We start from the raw sequence: 13,114 nt of genomic DNA on the forward strand, positions 1-13,114 counted from the left end.
ATGTTCACTCCTCCAGCAAGTCAAATTAAAAGAAATCTGTTTTCTACAAGATTTGTTTAACGGGCATCACATACAGTCTGAATTGTGAATTAATTGTTTGACTGGGAGAGTTTTTTGCTCTAGAAGCCAAATCTTCAGTGTTACTTTTTTTTTTCTTTCTGATTTTGCACAGAAGTGCCAGCAGGAGGAAAATACCCAGTCATGAACCTTTGAGAATACAGGGTCCAAAAAAACAACTATCTGCCCGTTGTTGCGGTTTTGTCTGTTTTCAACTGTTTGCAGCAGAAGCTCAGTTTACTGCTCTTAAATTAATCTGCATGCGCTGTCCAACCCGAGGTACATTTTGTGGAGTGGTGGACCCACCTGGTAGATACCCCGGGTTTCTCTCCCTACTCTCTATGACGCTCCCATGAATCGATGCCTCCCACTGTCCCTGGAAGGCTGGCGGTCTCTCTCTCCCAGCAGGGTGGAGGGGGCGAGGGGCGACCTCTGGAACGGTCCTGGACTGTGTGATGGGTGGACACGATACTTCCTGGTCTTGCCCCCCCCCCAAAAAAAAAACAAGTCACTTCCTGTTTCCTCTGAAAGAAAAACTTTCTCCCTGTCATGGCTGGAAGGAGACGCGCTGACGGGATACCTCTGAGACTGTTTGACTTCTGGGACCCTTTGACCTCTCGGCCCCTGTTCTCTGAGGCAAAGCCTCACTGGCAATAATGCAACAGATTGCTGCTGCCGCCGCTGCCTGCGGCCGCCGTCGAACTGACGCAAAACAAAATGACACGAAATGAGTTGTTTGATCGCCGCTTCTGTACTTTTTTTCCTTCTCGGTCTTTTGCTTCTTCTGATGATGATTAGTGCCGTTTCAATGGAATCGTCTCTTCTGTGTTTTTTCGGCCTTGTGTGTTTTTTCGAGCCTGTGTTTCGACCCGTAGTTGTAGTTCTCTGATCAGATTAGACTTCTGCATGCATGTGATGATGATGATGATGATGATGACAACGATGACTTGTTGCTCCTCCTGAAGCAGAGGGGGGTGGGGGGGGGGAGAGAGAGAGGCGAGAGGCGGAGCTGGATTACAGATCGTGTGTATGTAAATGGAGGGGATGCATCTTTGACCTTTGACACCCTGATCTTTATACAGTTTTCTAATCCTCCAGGACACAATCAGCTCTGATTGGTTGAGCTCTGTTTGTTACTGAAACTTTTTTTTTTTTCTACAAGGGAATAAAAAGCGTTAAAGGGTTTGTACAGAATAAGGACCCGAAGAATCGCAGCTCCAACTGTGTACAGTTTGCTGACAGCGTGTAAATGTGCCTGTAAATACCTGTCTGAAGAATGCTGATGACGATGATGATGAAGACGAGTCGCTCTGCTATGGAAATGTGTTTTTATTGTTCAGAGGCAGGGGGCCAAGCACAGTTTTTATCATGTAAAAATAAAGTTATAATTTTAACAGTTTTCTGTCTGTTTGAACTCTTACTTCTATTGGTTGGAGCAGCAGGTGGAGTCTTGCGTTCATCTACTAAACAATACGCGAATGAACGTAAAAAACAACCTCTGTTTGTTTCAACAGAACTTTAAATCATATCCAAGCACATTGCTTATTAAGCTTAAGCTTATTTATTTCCTTTCTAAATCAAGTCAAAGTTTATTTGCAAAGCACCTTTCATACATAAAATGCAACCCAAGGTGCTTGACAAAAATGAAAAGTAAAGTAAAATAAATATTTTTAAAAAACAGCACTTCCCTTAAGTGCTGCAGTCAATTAAAGCGCACTTTCAAACACAAACAGGTTATCACCACACCCACACCCTACCGCAGAAACAGTCAGTAAAATAAAATAAATTAAAAAAAACAAAAGAAAAAAAAGAAGTTGCTTTATAACTGATTTATTTAAAACTCAATCAACCAATGAACCGATGAACTCATTATTATTAAGATTTGAATTACTTTTCAGACACAGCAGAGGAACTCTGTATCACTCGTGGAGGCTTAGGGGCGGGCGGGGGTCTTGGAACACCCCCCCGGTGGTATAAACATCTCGCATCCGCCACTGGTTCCAGTTTGGACTTCGCGTCAGAGCAGCCCGCGGTCACTGCGCATGCCCGAGCCCCGGTGTCCGGTGTCAGACTGCAGCTGTTGGGATCGAGAACGACAGGACCAAGACAGGAAAGATAAACAGACCCAGAACAAGCAGCTGAACCCGGCTGCCGACCTGGTACCGAGTCGGCCCAGAAGCGAGGCGGGCCTGAAGCGAAGCGGAACCCCGGCGACCCGCAGCTGCTGCAGCCTCGTCCACTCCGTTAGTTGGCAGCTGTTACCTAACGGCGCTAGCCGGTTAGGCTAGCGGCTCAGGGGCGCCACGCTGCCCCAACGCTGCCCCACGGTGACCCGGGTCCGTTTCCCGAACGAGCCGAACCAGACCCACGCACGCACCGTCTCCGGGCTCTATCTGTCACGAAGTTTGGGCCGAGTTTCGCTTCGGCTTAATTGAGGACCAAGGAACCAGCCTCCCCAGAGTCCAGCCAGCAGAGCCGTGCGAACCGCTGCGACCGGGTTCGGTTCGAGGACCGGAAGTCAGGATGCTAATAGGTAACGTGCCCGTGAGCCCGCTCGTTTTTGTCCTGTTCTGTTTTGCCGGTGTTGTCGGTTCGGTCCGGTCTAGACCGGTCCAGTGTGCCTGGACTTCATGGAGCTCCACTAGCATGCTCGCCTAGCCGCTGCAGGCTAGTGGTACCAGGCTGTGACTGGTTCCGTCCGGGCCCAAAGACGGCACGCTCCGACGCTCTGCGACCTTTGCCCCCTGAAACCTGGCGGCTGCTCGACCGGAAGTCGTCCAGCTGCCCCGGGTCGATGGTTTTTGTCCGTCGGTTCCGCCGTTAACCAAGTGCGGCCGGACACTGGTTCTGTTGTCATTAGGAGTGACACGACACGCCCCCCCCCCCCACCCCCCCGTAAGAACGTGGACGCAATGCATTGTGTGTTTGTGTCAAACACCACAACACAACAACAGAAGCTGTTCAACCTGCTGCTGTTGCTGTTTGTGTCTGATGCTGTTGTTGGACGTGACTGCTCTGACTGTTTGTGTGTTTGTCCCGTCAACAGCAGTCGGTGCAGGAACCGGAAGTGCCGCTGTCAGCAGCAGCAGCAACAGCAAGAAGAACCGGCGCAGAGGCAAGAAACACCGCAAAGTGCGAGCAGATGAGACACGGTGAGGAGACACGCGGCGTGCTGCGACTGAAGTGTCACAGGCTAAATATAACTCTCTGTGTGTGTGTGTGTGTGTGTGTGTGTGTGTGTGTGTGTGTGTGTGTGTGTGTGTGTGTGTGTGTGTGTGAGAGAGAGAGAGTGAGTGAGTGAGCTGACGGATTGCAACGTGATGACGAATCTGCTGTGTTTTGTTTACATTTTGAGTCTGAATCGGACTTTAACTGGATCAGAACCAGTGTGTGTGTGTGTGTGTGTGTGTGTGTGTGTGTGCGTGCTGACGGATTGCAACGTGATGACGAATCTGCTGTGTTTTGTTTACATTTTGAGTCTGAATCGGACTTTAACTGGATCAGAACCAGAGTGTGTGTGTGTGTGTGTGTGTGTGTGTGTGTGTGTGTGTGTGTGTGTGTGTGTGTGGGTACAGGCACGTGTCAGTGGAGAGGTGAAGTTACAGTGCTTCACGATTGGCTATTAGCTTAGGAAACGTGATTGGCTGTCTCCTGGGCGGGTCATGTTCCAGCAAGCATGTGTGGATATATATACATATATATATACATATACACACACACACACACACACATGCATACAACTGTGAACCAGGCTGACCCGCTGGTCGCCTTAATGCTAAGCTAGGCTAGCACGCCATCTGTTTCCAGTGGTGATGCTGAGCTAGCTGGTGTCCAGCTAGCCAAATGTGTTCAGCCAAGTGAGAGCCAGCGCCGAGAATAGAACCAGAGTCTGATTCAGGAGCCCAGCATACACACACACACACACACACACACACACACACACACACACACACACTTCTCTCTCTCACTATCTCCCAGTCTATTTTAGTGCAGCTCACACACACCTGAACAATGTCCCAGAGATGTCATGTAGCAGGTGTGTGTGTGTGTGTGTGTGTGTGTGTGTGTGTGTGTGTGTGTGTGTGTGTGTGTGTGTGTGTGTGTGTGTGTGTGTGTGTGTGTGTGTGTCATTTTTTTGATGAGGGTTTAGTTTGCTGGAGACTCTGAGTCACACCAGGGTGACACGGTGGTGACATCACACAAAGGGGTGAGAAAATTTAAACTGTACTAATGTCACTATCTGCATTTCCATTACCCCTAGAATTGCACAAAACCTAAATCTGGCAATAAGAAACACCTAAACTTCAAAAAAAGTCTCTCAGATATCACTAAAAGGTTTTACGCTCTCATGAGTTGGTTTTTCAGACATTTTGATGTCGAGGTTTATTGCAAAAGTGTAATGGAAACACTTTTTCCGCATTTACACGTCAGCGGACGTGACGCAGGGGGTCACACACCAGTTCACTTCAAGTGAAAATGGCGAGTTCCGTTTGGATGGAGGCGGGGACGGAATATTTTTACAAGTAATCGAAGAGAAAAATTTAACGCCCGTCTCTGTGTGTTTGCAGGCCCGACGACGGCTACCAGACGCTGAACGGCAACAGCGGCCCCCAGCTGCCAGAGGGCGCCGCCCGTACAGGAAGTGCACCCGCACCTCCTCGGGAACGCAATGGCCGCGCCACAGCGCCCAAGCTCCAATACTCCCACGCCGAGGTCACGCCGCCCCCCAGCAACCTCACGAAGGTCAGAGCCGAGGCTCCGCCCACCCCGCGGCGTCCCCCTCAGACCTCCATAGACCTCCGTCTGGACGCACTGGCGCCCCCCGCAGGCAGCAGCCCCCTGCCCAGCCTCACCCCAGCGCTGCCCTCTTTGAACCTGACGCCTCCGGTTGCGCCGCAGAGTTTGAGCCAATTACCCGCTGCCGCGCCCAGACACCCCACACACAGCCCCGCCCACTCCCCGCCCACCGCCAGCCAGGACTCCCCTCGCCCGGCTCTCAGAACTCACAAACCTCCGAGTTTCCCCGGCGAGCGTGCGGACCCCCTCGAGCCGCGCGTCGTTACCCACGATGGCGCTGAGCCGGCGCCCCCCCACACACAGCCTCCGGCCAGAGCCCTCCCCAGCCCTGCGCTAAGCCCCGCCCACCCGGAGCCCTTCCTGCTCAACTCGGTCACCTTCACCTCGCACCTCTACTCCCCTGCCTGTGCCCTGGACACGCCGGCGCCCCCCGACACGTCGTCTGCCCCCTCCCGGCTGGCCACGCCCCCCCCGAACCTCAGCCCACCCCCGCCCCCCGAGTTGAGCCCGCCGCCCGCGCAGCTGCTCGGCTCCGACGACGAGGAGCAGGAGGACCCGTCCGACTACTGCAAAGGTGAGTTTCGTCCACTGGCAGTCGAAAGTTTTTAGTGGCTTGTTGTCGCCTTAGCTCGCCCGGGTATGGGCAAACTATGGCCCGGGGGCCACGTGCGGACCGTTAAGATTTTTAACGCCAAACTTGAATAAATTCTATTAATAGTGAGTAAGTCATGATGGCTTCAAAGACAACATTTTGTGGTAACTTTGCTTTTGTTCATTTTCAATTAACTTTAAATCGCAGATTTTCTCTATAACAAATGATATATAGTTTCCTCCTATGAGGTGGGTCACCAAAACACTCCATCCATCTGCTCCTGCCCCGGCCCTTCTGTCACATTTTAGAACCCATTGTGGCCCCACCAGTCAAAAAGTTTGCCCACCCCCGTGCTAGCCAGACAACTAGCCTGACTGCTAGCTAGCCAACACGCATTATAACGGGGCCACTCATTGCTTCCAGGTGGATACTACCCGGTGAAGATCGGCGACCTCTTCAATGGGAGATACCACGTGGTCCGCAAGCTGGGATGGGGACACTTTTCTACAGTGTGGCTCTGCTGGGACCTGCAGTACGAGCGCGCGCACACACACACACACACACACACACACACACACACACACACACACACACAGAGCTTTGCTTCTGATCACACACTGACCTGGTGTCCGTGTGCAGGAAGAAGCGCTTCGTGGCTCTGAAGGTGGTGAAGAGCGCTCCTCATTACACCGAGACGGCCGTGGACGAGATCAAACTGCTCCGATGTGTGAGTGTCGTCCTGAGCAGCGGCTTGAGACTGCCAGCACTGCAGTCTAACCTCCGTGTGTGTGTGTGTGTGTGTGTGTGTGTGTGTGTGTGTGTGTGTGTGTGTGTGTGTGTGTGTGTGTGTGTGTGTGTGTGTGTGTGTGTGTGTGTGTGTGTGTGTAGGTGAGAGACAGTGACCCTTCTGACCCCTTCAGAGAAACAATCGTCCAGCTAATCGACGACTTCAAGATCTCTGGAATCAATGGAGTCCGTATCCTTTTTCAGTATTGCTCTGTCTGTCCGTCTGTCCGTCAGTCAGTTGTCTGTCTGTCTGTCCGTCTGCCTGCCTCAATTTTCCTCAACCTTCTCCCAGACGTCTGCATGGTTCTGGAGGTTTTGGGTCATCAGTTGTTAAAGTGGATCATCAAGTCAAACTACATGGGACTCCCTCTGGTGTGTGTGAAGAGTATTATCAGACAGGTAATACGCTCTCTCTCTCTCTCTCTCTCTTTCTCTCTCTCTCTCCTCTCTCTCTCTCTCTCTCTCTCACACACACACACACACACACACACACACACACACACACGACTGGAGACCCCTCTTGGAGAAGTGACTTGCTCCGCAGCCTGGAACTCCACCAGTCGTTCAGTCCTGCGACTCTGACATGACTCTTTGCAATGACTGTTCAGTGACTCTTGTTCAGTAACTGTGTGTTGACCCTTTTCAATAACTCAGTGCAGTGAGTCTTATTCAGTAACTCTGGTCAGTGACTCTTGTTCAGTGACTCAGTTCAGCAGCTCTGTTCAGCGACTCGGTTTTGTAACTCTGTACAATGACTCTGTTCAGTGAGTCTTATTCAGCGACTCTGTTCACTAACTTATTGCAGAGACTCAGTTTAGTGACTCATGTTCAGTGACTCATGTTCAGTGACTCTGTTCAGTGACTCTTGTTCAGCGACTCGGTGCAGTAACTCGCTGTGCCTCTGCAGGTCCTGCAGGGTCTCGACTACCTCCACACCAAGTGCAAGATCATCCACACCGACATCAAGCCGGAGAACATCCTGCTGGACGTGGACGAGGTCTACATCAGGAGGCTGGCGGCCGAGGCCACCGTCTGGCAGAGAGCTGGAGCGCCGCCCCCTTCCGGCTCCTCAGGTAGGGTGGTGCAGGCGGAGCCGCTCGGGTTGTCTGGACCCAGACGGCAGTCCCACTGAGAGATGTGGTTTCTCCTCCGCTGGGACCAGACATACTTCCTGTCTGTCCTCTACCTGTCTGTCTGTCCGTCCGTATCCCTCTCTGACCCCTCTGACCTGTCTTTCACCTCGGTTTCCTGTTTCTGATGTGTTCTTTCCGTCTCTCTCTCTTTCTCTCGCCCTCCCTCCCTCCCTCTTCCTTTCTCTCTCTCTCTTTCTCTCTCTGTTTCCATGTTTCTCTCCATCTCTAGTTAGCATGGCTCCCAGGGACCTGCAGGTAAGCCAGGTGTGACGCCTGCTGTGCTCTCACTGGTTGCTGCTGTTAGACTGTTTCCACTGGATGGAACCCTGTAAACTAACACACCTTGTTAGCTTCACTGTGTGCGTGTGCGTGCGTGCGCGCAGTAGGGTCCTGTGCGTTGTGTCTCACTTCTTTCTGTCGGTGTGTTAATGCGTGTATGTGTGTGTGTGTGTGTGTGTGTGTGTGTGTGTGTGTGTGTGTATGTGTGTGCGCAGGCTGGTAAACTGTCCAAGAACAAAAAGAAGAAGATAAAGAGGAAGGCAAAGCGTCAACAGCAACTTCTGGAGGAGAGACTGGTTGACATACAGGTAGAAGCTACCAGCAGTGATGATCCAGTTCCACTTCCTGTCTGTCTGACGGGGAAGAAAAGAAAAATTAGAACAGGAAGTAGCACTAATTATTTTCCCCTTTCTAATAAATGTGTCCATTGCATGTGTGTGTGTGCGTGTAGAAGATGGAGGAGGAGGGGGACGGTACATCCCCACAAGGAGACGAGACAGACAGTCACTGTAAGTGCACAATCTCAGAAACACACTCGCACTCACACGCACGCACACCACGACCCGTCTGTGACCCGCAGCGCCTCCTCTCCCTCAGCCTCGGCCGTCGTCAACGGCAACCCGTGCTGCACGGCGGCCAGCAGCAAGGTGAGCCCGGGCTCCGCCTGCTCCTGGGCCGAGGACAGGTGCAACGGCCACGCCCCCGCACGCTTCTCCAGCCCCGCCTCCGGCCTGTCGAGTTTCTCCAGCTCCGTCATGTCCGCCACGTCCGAGTCGGCACTGTCGACGCAGTCGGGCTGCTCCAGTGGGCGAGACGGTGAGAGGGAGAGGGAGAGGGAGAGAGAGAGAGAGAGAGAGAGAGACACACACACATAGTATCACACACACACATAACTGGTAAACTAAGAATCCACATCAGCGATGTGTGTGTGTGTCCATTTGTGTGTGTGTGTGTGTGTACGTTTTTGTCTGTGTGTGTCTGTCTATATGTATGTGTGTGTAAATGCATAGTGTTTGTGTGTGTGTTCAGTAGGGTCCTAGTGTTGCCATGTAGAGACTTTAATGTGCATTTGTGTGTGTGTGTGTGTGTGTGTGTGTGTGTGTGTGTGTGTGTGTGTGTGTGTGTGTGTGTGTGTGTGTGTGTGTGTGTGTGTGTGTGTGTGTGTGTGTGTCAGGGTTCAGCGCCTCGGACTTCGTCCTCAGTCCCCTGGATCCCCAGAACGCCGACAAGCTGAGAGTGAAGATCGCTGACCTGGGAAACGCCTGCTGGGTGGTGAGTCACGCCCCCCCCCCCCCACACACACACACACACACACACACACACACACACACACACACACACACACACTTCCCCCCGGACACCGTGCACTCTACCTGGAGGCTGGGGGACGATCCAGCCAATCACGCCGCTCCCTCTGTGCCTCTCCACCCCACAGCACAAGCACTTCACCGAGGACATACAGACCAGGCAGTACCGGGCCCTGGAGGTTCTGATCGGAGCCGAGTACGGAACTGCGGCCGACATCTGGAGCACCGCTTGCATGGTACGCACACACAAACACACGCGCGCGCACACAAAACGGTACGAACGCACACGACGGACGCGCAGACATTAATCACGTGCTGATGGTCGGTTGCGGTTCCAGGCGTTCGAGCTGGCAACTGGAGATTATCTGTTTGAACCGCACTCAGGAGAAGACTACACCCGGGACGAGGGTCAGTCCCAGCGCCGTCAGCTTGTCAGTCACACTGTAGCGTGCCCCCCCCACCCCCTCCAACTGACTGTGTTTGTGTGTGTGTGTGTGTGTTTCAGATCACATCGCTCACATCATGGAGCTGCTGGGTCCCGTGCCTCTGCCCTTCGCTCTGTCTGGCAGGTACTCCAGGGAATACTTCAACAGGAAAGGTGAGATCGTGACTGGCTGGCTATCGGTCAAATGCACCCTGGGAGGTGTAGTTTTGTTTTTCCAAATCCGAGTTCCGTGCTCTGAGGTCTGCTAGTTTTAACTGTCCCGGTCCGCCTGCTCACGCCCCCTTCAGGCGAGCTGCGTCACATCTCCAACCTGAAGCCGTGGGGCCTGTTCGAGGTGCTGCTGGAGAAGTACGAGTGGCCGCTGGACCAGGCGGCTCAGTTCAGCGACTTCCTGCTGACCATGCTGGAGCTGCAGCCGGACCGGCGGGCCACGGCGGCGCAGTGCCTGCGGCACGCCTGGCTGCACACGTAGAGACCCCGGTGAGGGGGCCACGCGGCCTCAGCCGGTCTCCTGTGCCTTTGCACATCACCTCCACTGACGACGGGTCTCTGCTGCTCCAGGAAATAGTCCCGGCCCCAGGGCCGAAAAGACAGTCTGGCTGACACACACACAAACACGTGCTGCTGAAAGAAAAACCCGTCGGCCGGGACTATTTCCTGGAACGGTGGCGCGCTTGTCCTCTACTGTACCGGGCGCAACCCGTGAGAATAAACGACGGCCGCCGCAGCCCAGTTTCCCCGCAGAGAAACTCAAAACAAGCGACGGATTGGACCGACAGAGGGAAATGATGTACTTCCTGTCCGTGATCCGACCACTTCCTGCGCGAGCATTCGCCCGCCCGGCATCCCTGTGGTGACCGGAGGCCGGACTTTGTTCCGTGTGTTTCTTTAATTCTGCTTCCTGGCTTTGAGAGATTTCGTTGTTGTTGACGTTTGACACCCTGCTGCTCCTGGCGATGGACGAACCTGTAGCCGAGCCACCGCTGACCCGTGCAGTCAGCTGGCCTCCTCCACCACCACCACCGTTACCGTTGCCCCCTTCTGTTTCTTTATTCGATTGGATAAATAGTGCCTTCAACGTCAGACCCGGCCTGACCCCGCCCATTTTCCACTGTCCCCCCACTCCCCCCACACACACAGGTTTTATTTATATGTGTTTATGTTTGGGTCTTTGTCCTCTTTCTGTAAAAAAAAAAAAGAAAATGAAGTAATTAAACAATGAAACATTTGTACATTTCTTCCGTAGACCTCTCCTCTGTTCAGGGGAGAAGCTGATCACTGGGGGGAAAAAACAGTTCACACCATTATTTTTTTTTTTTTCATATTCACGTGGGTGAGATTAGTTCAAAATTAGCCTCCACTTTAAATTTATAACAACACTGAATGTGAAATTGCAACAAGTGAATAAGAGAAGAAGAAAAACGGGATGGAGAGAGTGAGAGGGTCAACACCGAATATTATTCAAAAGAAAGTTTGAGAAATGGCTGTCGTGTATGTAGGAGCCCAAAAGAAGACCTAATGTCAAGGATGGGATTATAGAGAAAGAAATGTGCTGGGGAGAACTGTAAATACCGACTGTGGATGCAGGAAATGGTGGAACATCCACAGACAAACCATCAGAACAGCACTTCGGCGAAATGAGGTAACTTGGAGTGGAGAAACGTAGTGAGGTAGAGTTCAGTTCAGGAGATGCTGGGTACAGGTCGGACTATATTTAGGTTTTTGCATGGCGTGGGAATTATCAAAAATAATTTTAATGTGGTTTTGTAAACTGTCCTGCTCCACAATCAAGGTGGCGGTAGTGCACTCGACAGTTGTTTGGCAACCGCCGTTAAACAGGAGAAGAAGGGAAAGACGAGGAAGACGAGACGGACAAAAGAACAAGACTCAAACCCGAAAGTAAAGCTGCACCGGTTAGGTAAGCCACGGCTTTATTTTCATAGTGTCCGTATTCTTTGCTCACCTTTTGGAGTGTACTGTAAACGTCTTGAGTGGAGTTGCCACCTTGGAAATGAAACAAGGGATGCCCACCGTGGCCACCAGGGGTCCCAGGAGCCGAGGTCACAACTAAAGAAATTGAGAACTAAAGCGCAACCTTTGAAACGGTTCGGTAATTCCCAGGGGATGTTTTAACTTCTGCCACGGTAACTAATGAGCGTTGCAGTGGGATGAGAACTTGTGCATTTAACTGGAGAGTGTTTGACTGCTGCCTTCATGTTCTGCACTAAGAATATGAACTCTTACCATCAGGGAAGAGAAACAGAGCCTGCAAATGCAGGACAAATCGTTGCAGACTCTCCTCAATAAACAATTGTAGCTATCAATTTGTATTGATTGCTTTGAACCGCCCACTTATGATTTCTTTTTTTTTTTGGTTTGTTTGTTTTTCAGTTAGTCTACAGAATGCTAATGCGCAAGTCACTTTAAGTTCATGTGCAATTTCTCTAGAAACTAGTGACATACTCTGACGGGTGTCCTGGCACAAAGTTACAAATTGTCTCTTTTACTGTGTTGTTGGATTGTTTTTACCGTGTTGTAACAATGAGATGTATGGATTTTATATGTTTTTATTGTTGTGATGTACTGTGGCCTATGGGGCGGGGGGCGAAAGTCCCAGACAAATTTCCTCCTATCACAATAAAGTTTAATCTGAAATCTGAATTTGAAATGACTTGGAAGGAAGTCAGTCATCCAAACAGTGAAGCCACACAAATGATCGCTGAACACTCTTGATATACATTTTGATACAGAGTGATTCAGTGAGTCTTCACAGCTTCGTCAAAATCAACTCTGTGGTGACATTTGAGGTGGTTGAACAAATTTGTGTGTGTATACACACACACATATGTGTGTGTGTGTGTGTGTAGATCAAACGTAATTTAATTTACTTTAATTTGCCATTGTCTTAACTCATCATCTTAAGATGTTTTTACTACTACAAAAACCTTTTGTCACATATTTGGCACAAGCGTGGCCTCTCACTCGTGTGTTGCCTTGCATCTTTTTCAGAGCGACTTCAGTGCACAACCCTTCCCGCATGTTTTGCAGACAGGTGCCCTCTCACCTGTGTGTTCGCTGATGTTTTCTTAAGCGTGACATTTGTAGAAAACCCTTGTCACATGTGTTGCACACATATGGCCTCTCACTTGCGTGTGTTGCCTTATGTCTTATTAAGTATGTCTTTAGTGTAAAGACCTGATTGCAGGTTTCACACACGTGGCCTCTCGCTGGTGTGTGTTGCCTTGTGCTGTCTTAAGTATCTCTTTAGTGCAAAACCCTTCCCGCATGTGTTGCACACATGTGGCCTCTCGCTGGTGTGTGTCACCTTGCTTTATTCTCCATCTCCTCATTTTCTTTCTTCTTCTCCTTCTCTTTAATGACAGTTGCCAAACCACTGATGAGCGCATTACCGCCACCTTGTGGACTAGATTGTGGAGCAAGCTAGTGCCGTAGTCCAGTGGATTTGTAGAGGGGCAGTCTACAAATCCACATGACATTCTAAACCCCGTGACTTAATAAAATAAAAAAAACCTTTACCCATCATTTTCGGAACTCTTTCAGAATAAGTCACCCATACTCAGACTGATTTGATGTTTCGACCTTTCGTGTTTCGGGGTCTTCAGGTGTGTGGATCGACCGTTTCTTTGCAAATGACTATTTAAGAATGTTCCTTTGCTTCAGTAAATACTGAGAAAGCAGGTCAGAGCTTTAGCTGCTG

The 13,114-nt window shown here is 51.0% G+C and overlaps 2 protein-coding genes across 8 annotated transcripts in view; both read left to right on the forward strand.

Annotated features, from left to right (window-relative positions):
• The window catches only part of plxnb3 (plexin B3), a 52,785-nt gene extending 51,329 nt beyond the window's left edge, over positions 1-1,456 (forward strand). For all 5 annotated transcript variants that reach the window (XM_076026774.1, XM_076026777.1, XM_076026778.1 and 2 more), the window contains one exon: positions 1-1,456. This exon is cut by the window's left edge and continues 2,109 nt beyond it. The gene's annotated coding sequence lies outside the window, so the exon portion shown is untranslated.
• A 550-nt stretch (positions 1,457-2,006) lies between these two features.
• Positions 2,007-10,633, forward strand: srpk3 (SRSF protein kinase 3). Of its 3 annotated transcripts, none has more exons than XM_076026782.1 (17): positions 2,007-2,590; positions 3,104-3,209; positions 4,626-5,428; positions 5,870-5,978; positions 6,086-6,266; positions 6,335-6,422; positions 6,525-6,631; positions 7,140-7,305; positions 7,595-7,620; positions 7,860-7,952; positions 8,099-8,153; positions 8,242-8,460; positions 8,819-8,916; positions 9,080-9,187; positions 9,290-9,359; positions 9,457-9,549; positions 9,684-10,633. In XM_076026782.1, the coding sequence occupies exons 1-17, from the start codon at positions 2,581-2,583 to the stop codon at positions 9,866-9,868; spliced, it is 2,517 nt and encodes an 838-aa protein (XP_075882897.1). In that variant the 5' UTR covers positions 2,007-2,580; the 3' UTR covers positions 9,869-10,633. The 3 variants fall into 3 exon arrangements, with proteins under 3 accessions (XP_075882897.1, XP_075882898.1, XP_075882899.1); XM_076026783.1 differs by having other exon boundaries at positions 2,009-2,590; positions 6,086-6,173; XM_076026784.1 differs by lacking the exons at positions 2,007-2,590; positions 3,104-3,209 and adding an exon at positions 4,037-4,093.
• The last annotated feature ends 2,481 nt before the right edge of the window (positions 10,634-13,114 follow it).

Source organism: Nelusetta ayraudi, unplaced genomic scaffold, assembly GCF_046127955.1.
Source record: "Nelusetta ayraudi isolate G7.1 ecotype Tasmania unplaced genomic scaffold, CSIRO-AGI_Nayr_v1 ptg000019l, whole genome shotgun sequence".
Taxonomy (NCBI): Eukaryota; Metazoa; Chordata; class Actinopteri; order Tetraodontiformes; family Monacanthidae; genus Nelusetta; species Nelusetta ayraudi.

What these genes read in the sequence shown, in the direction of transcription:
- srpk3 (XM_076026782.1), top strand. An exon ending in TGGCTCCCAGGGACCTGCAG is followed by an intron (nt 7,621 to 7,859) that starts GTAAGCCAGGTG and finishes GTGTGTGCGCAG; the next exon opens with GCTGGTAAACTGTCCAAGAA. An exon ending in AGACTACACCCGGGACGAGG is followed by an intron (nt 9,360 to 9,456) that starts GTCAGTCCCAGC and finishes TGTGTGTTTCAG; the next exon opens with ATCACATCGCTCACATCATG.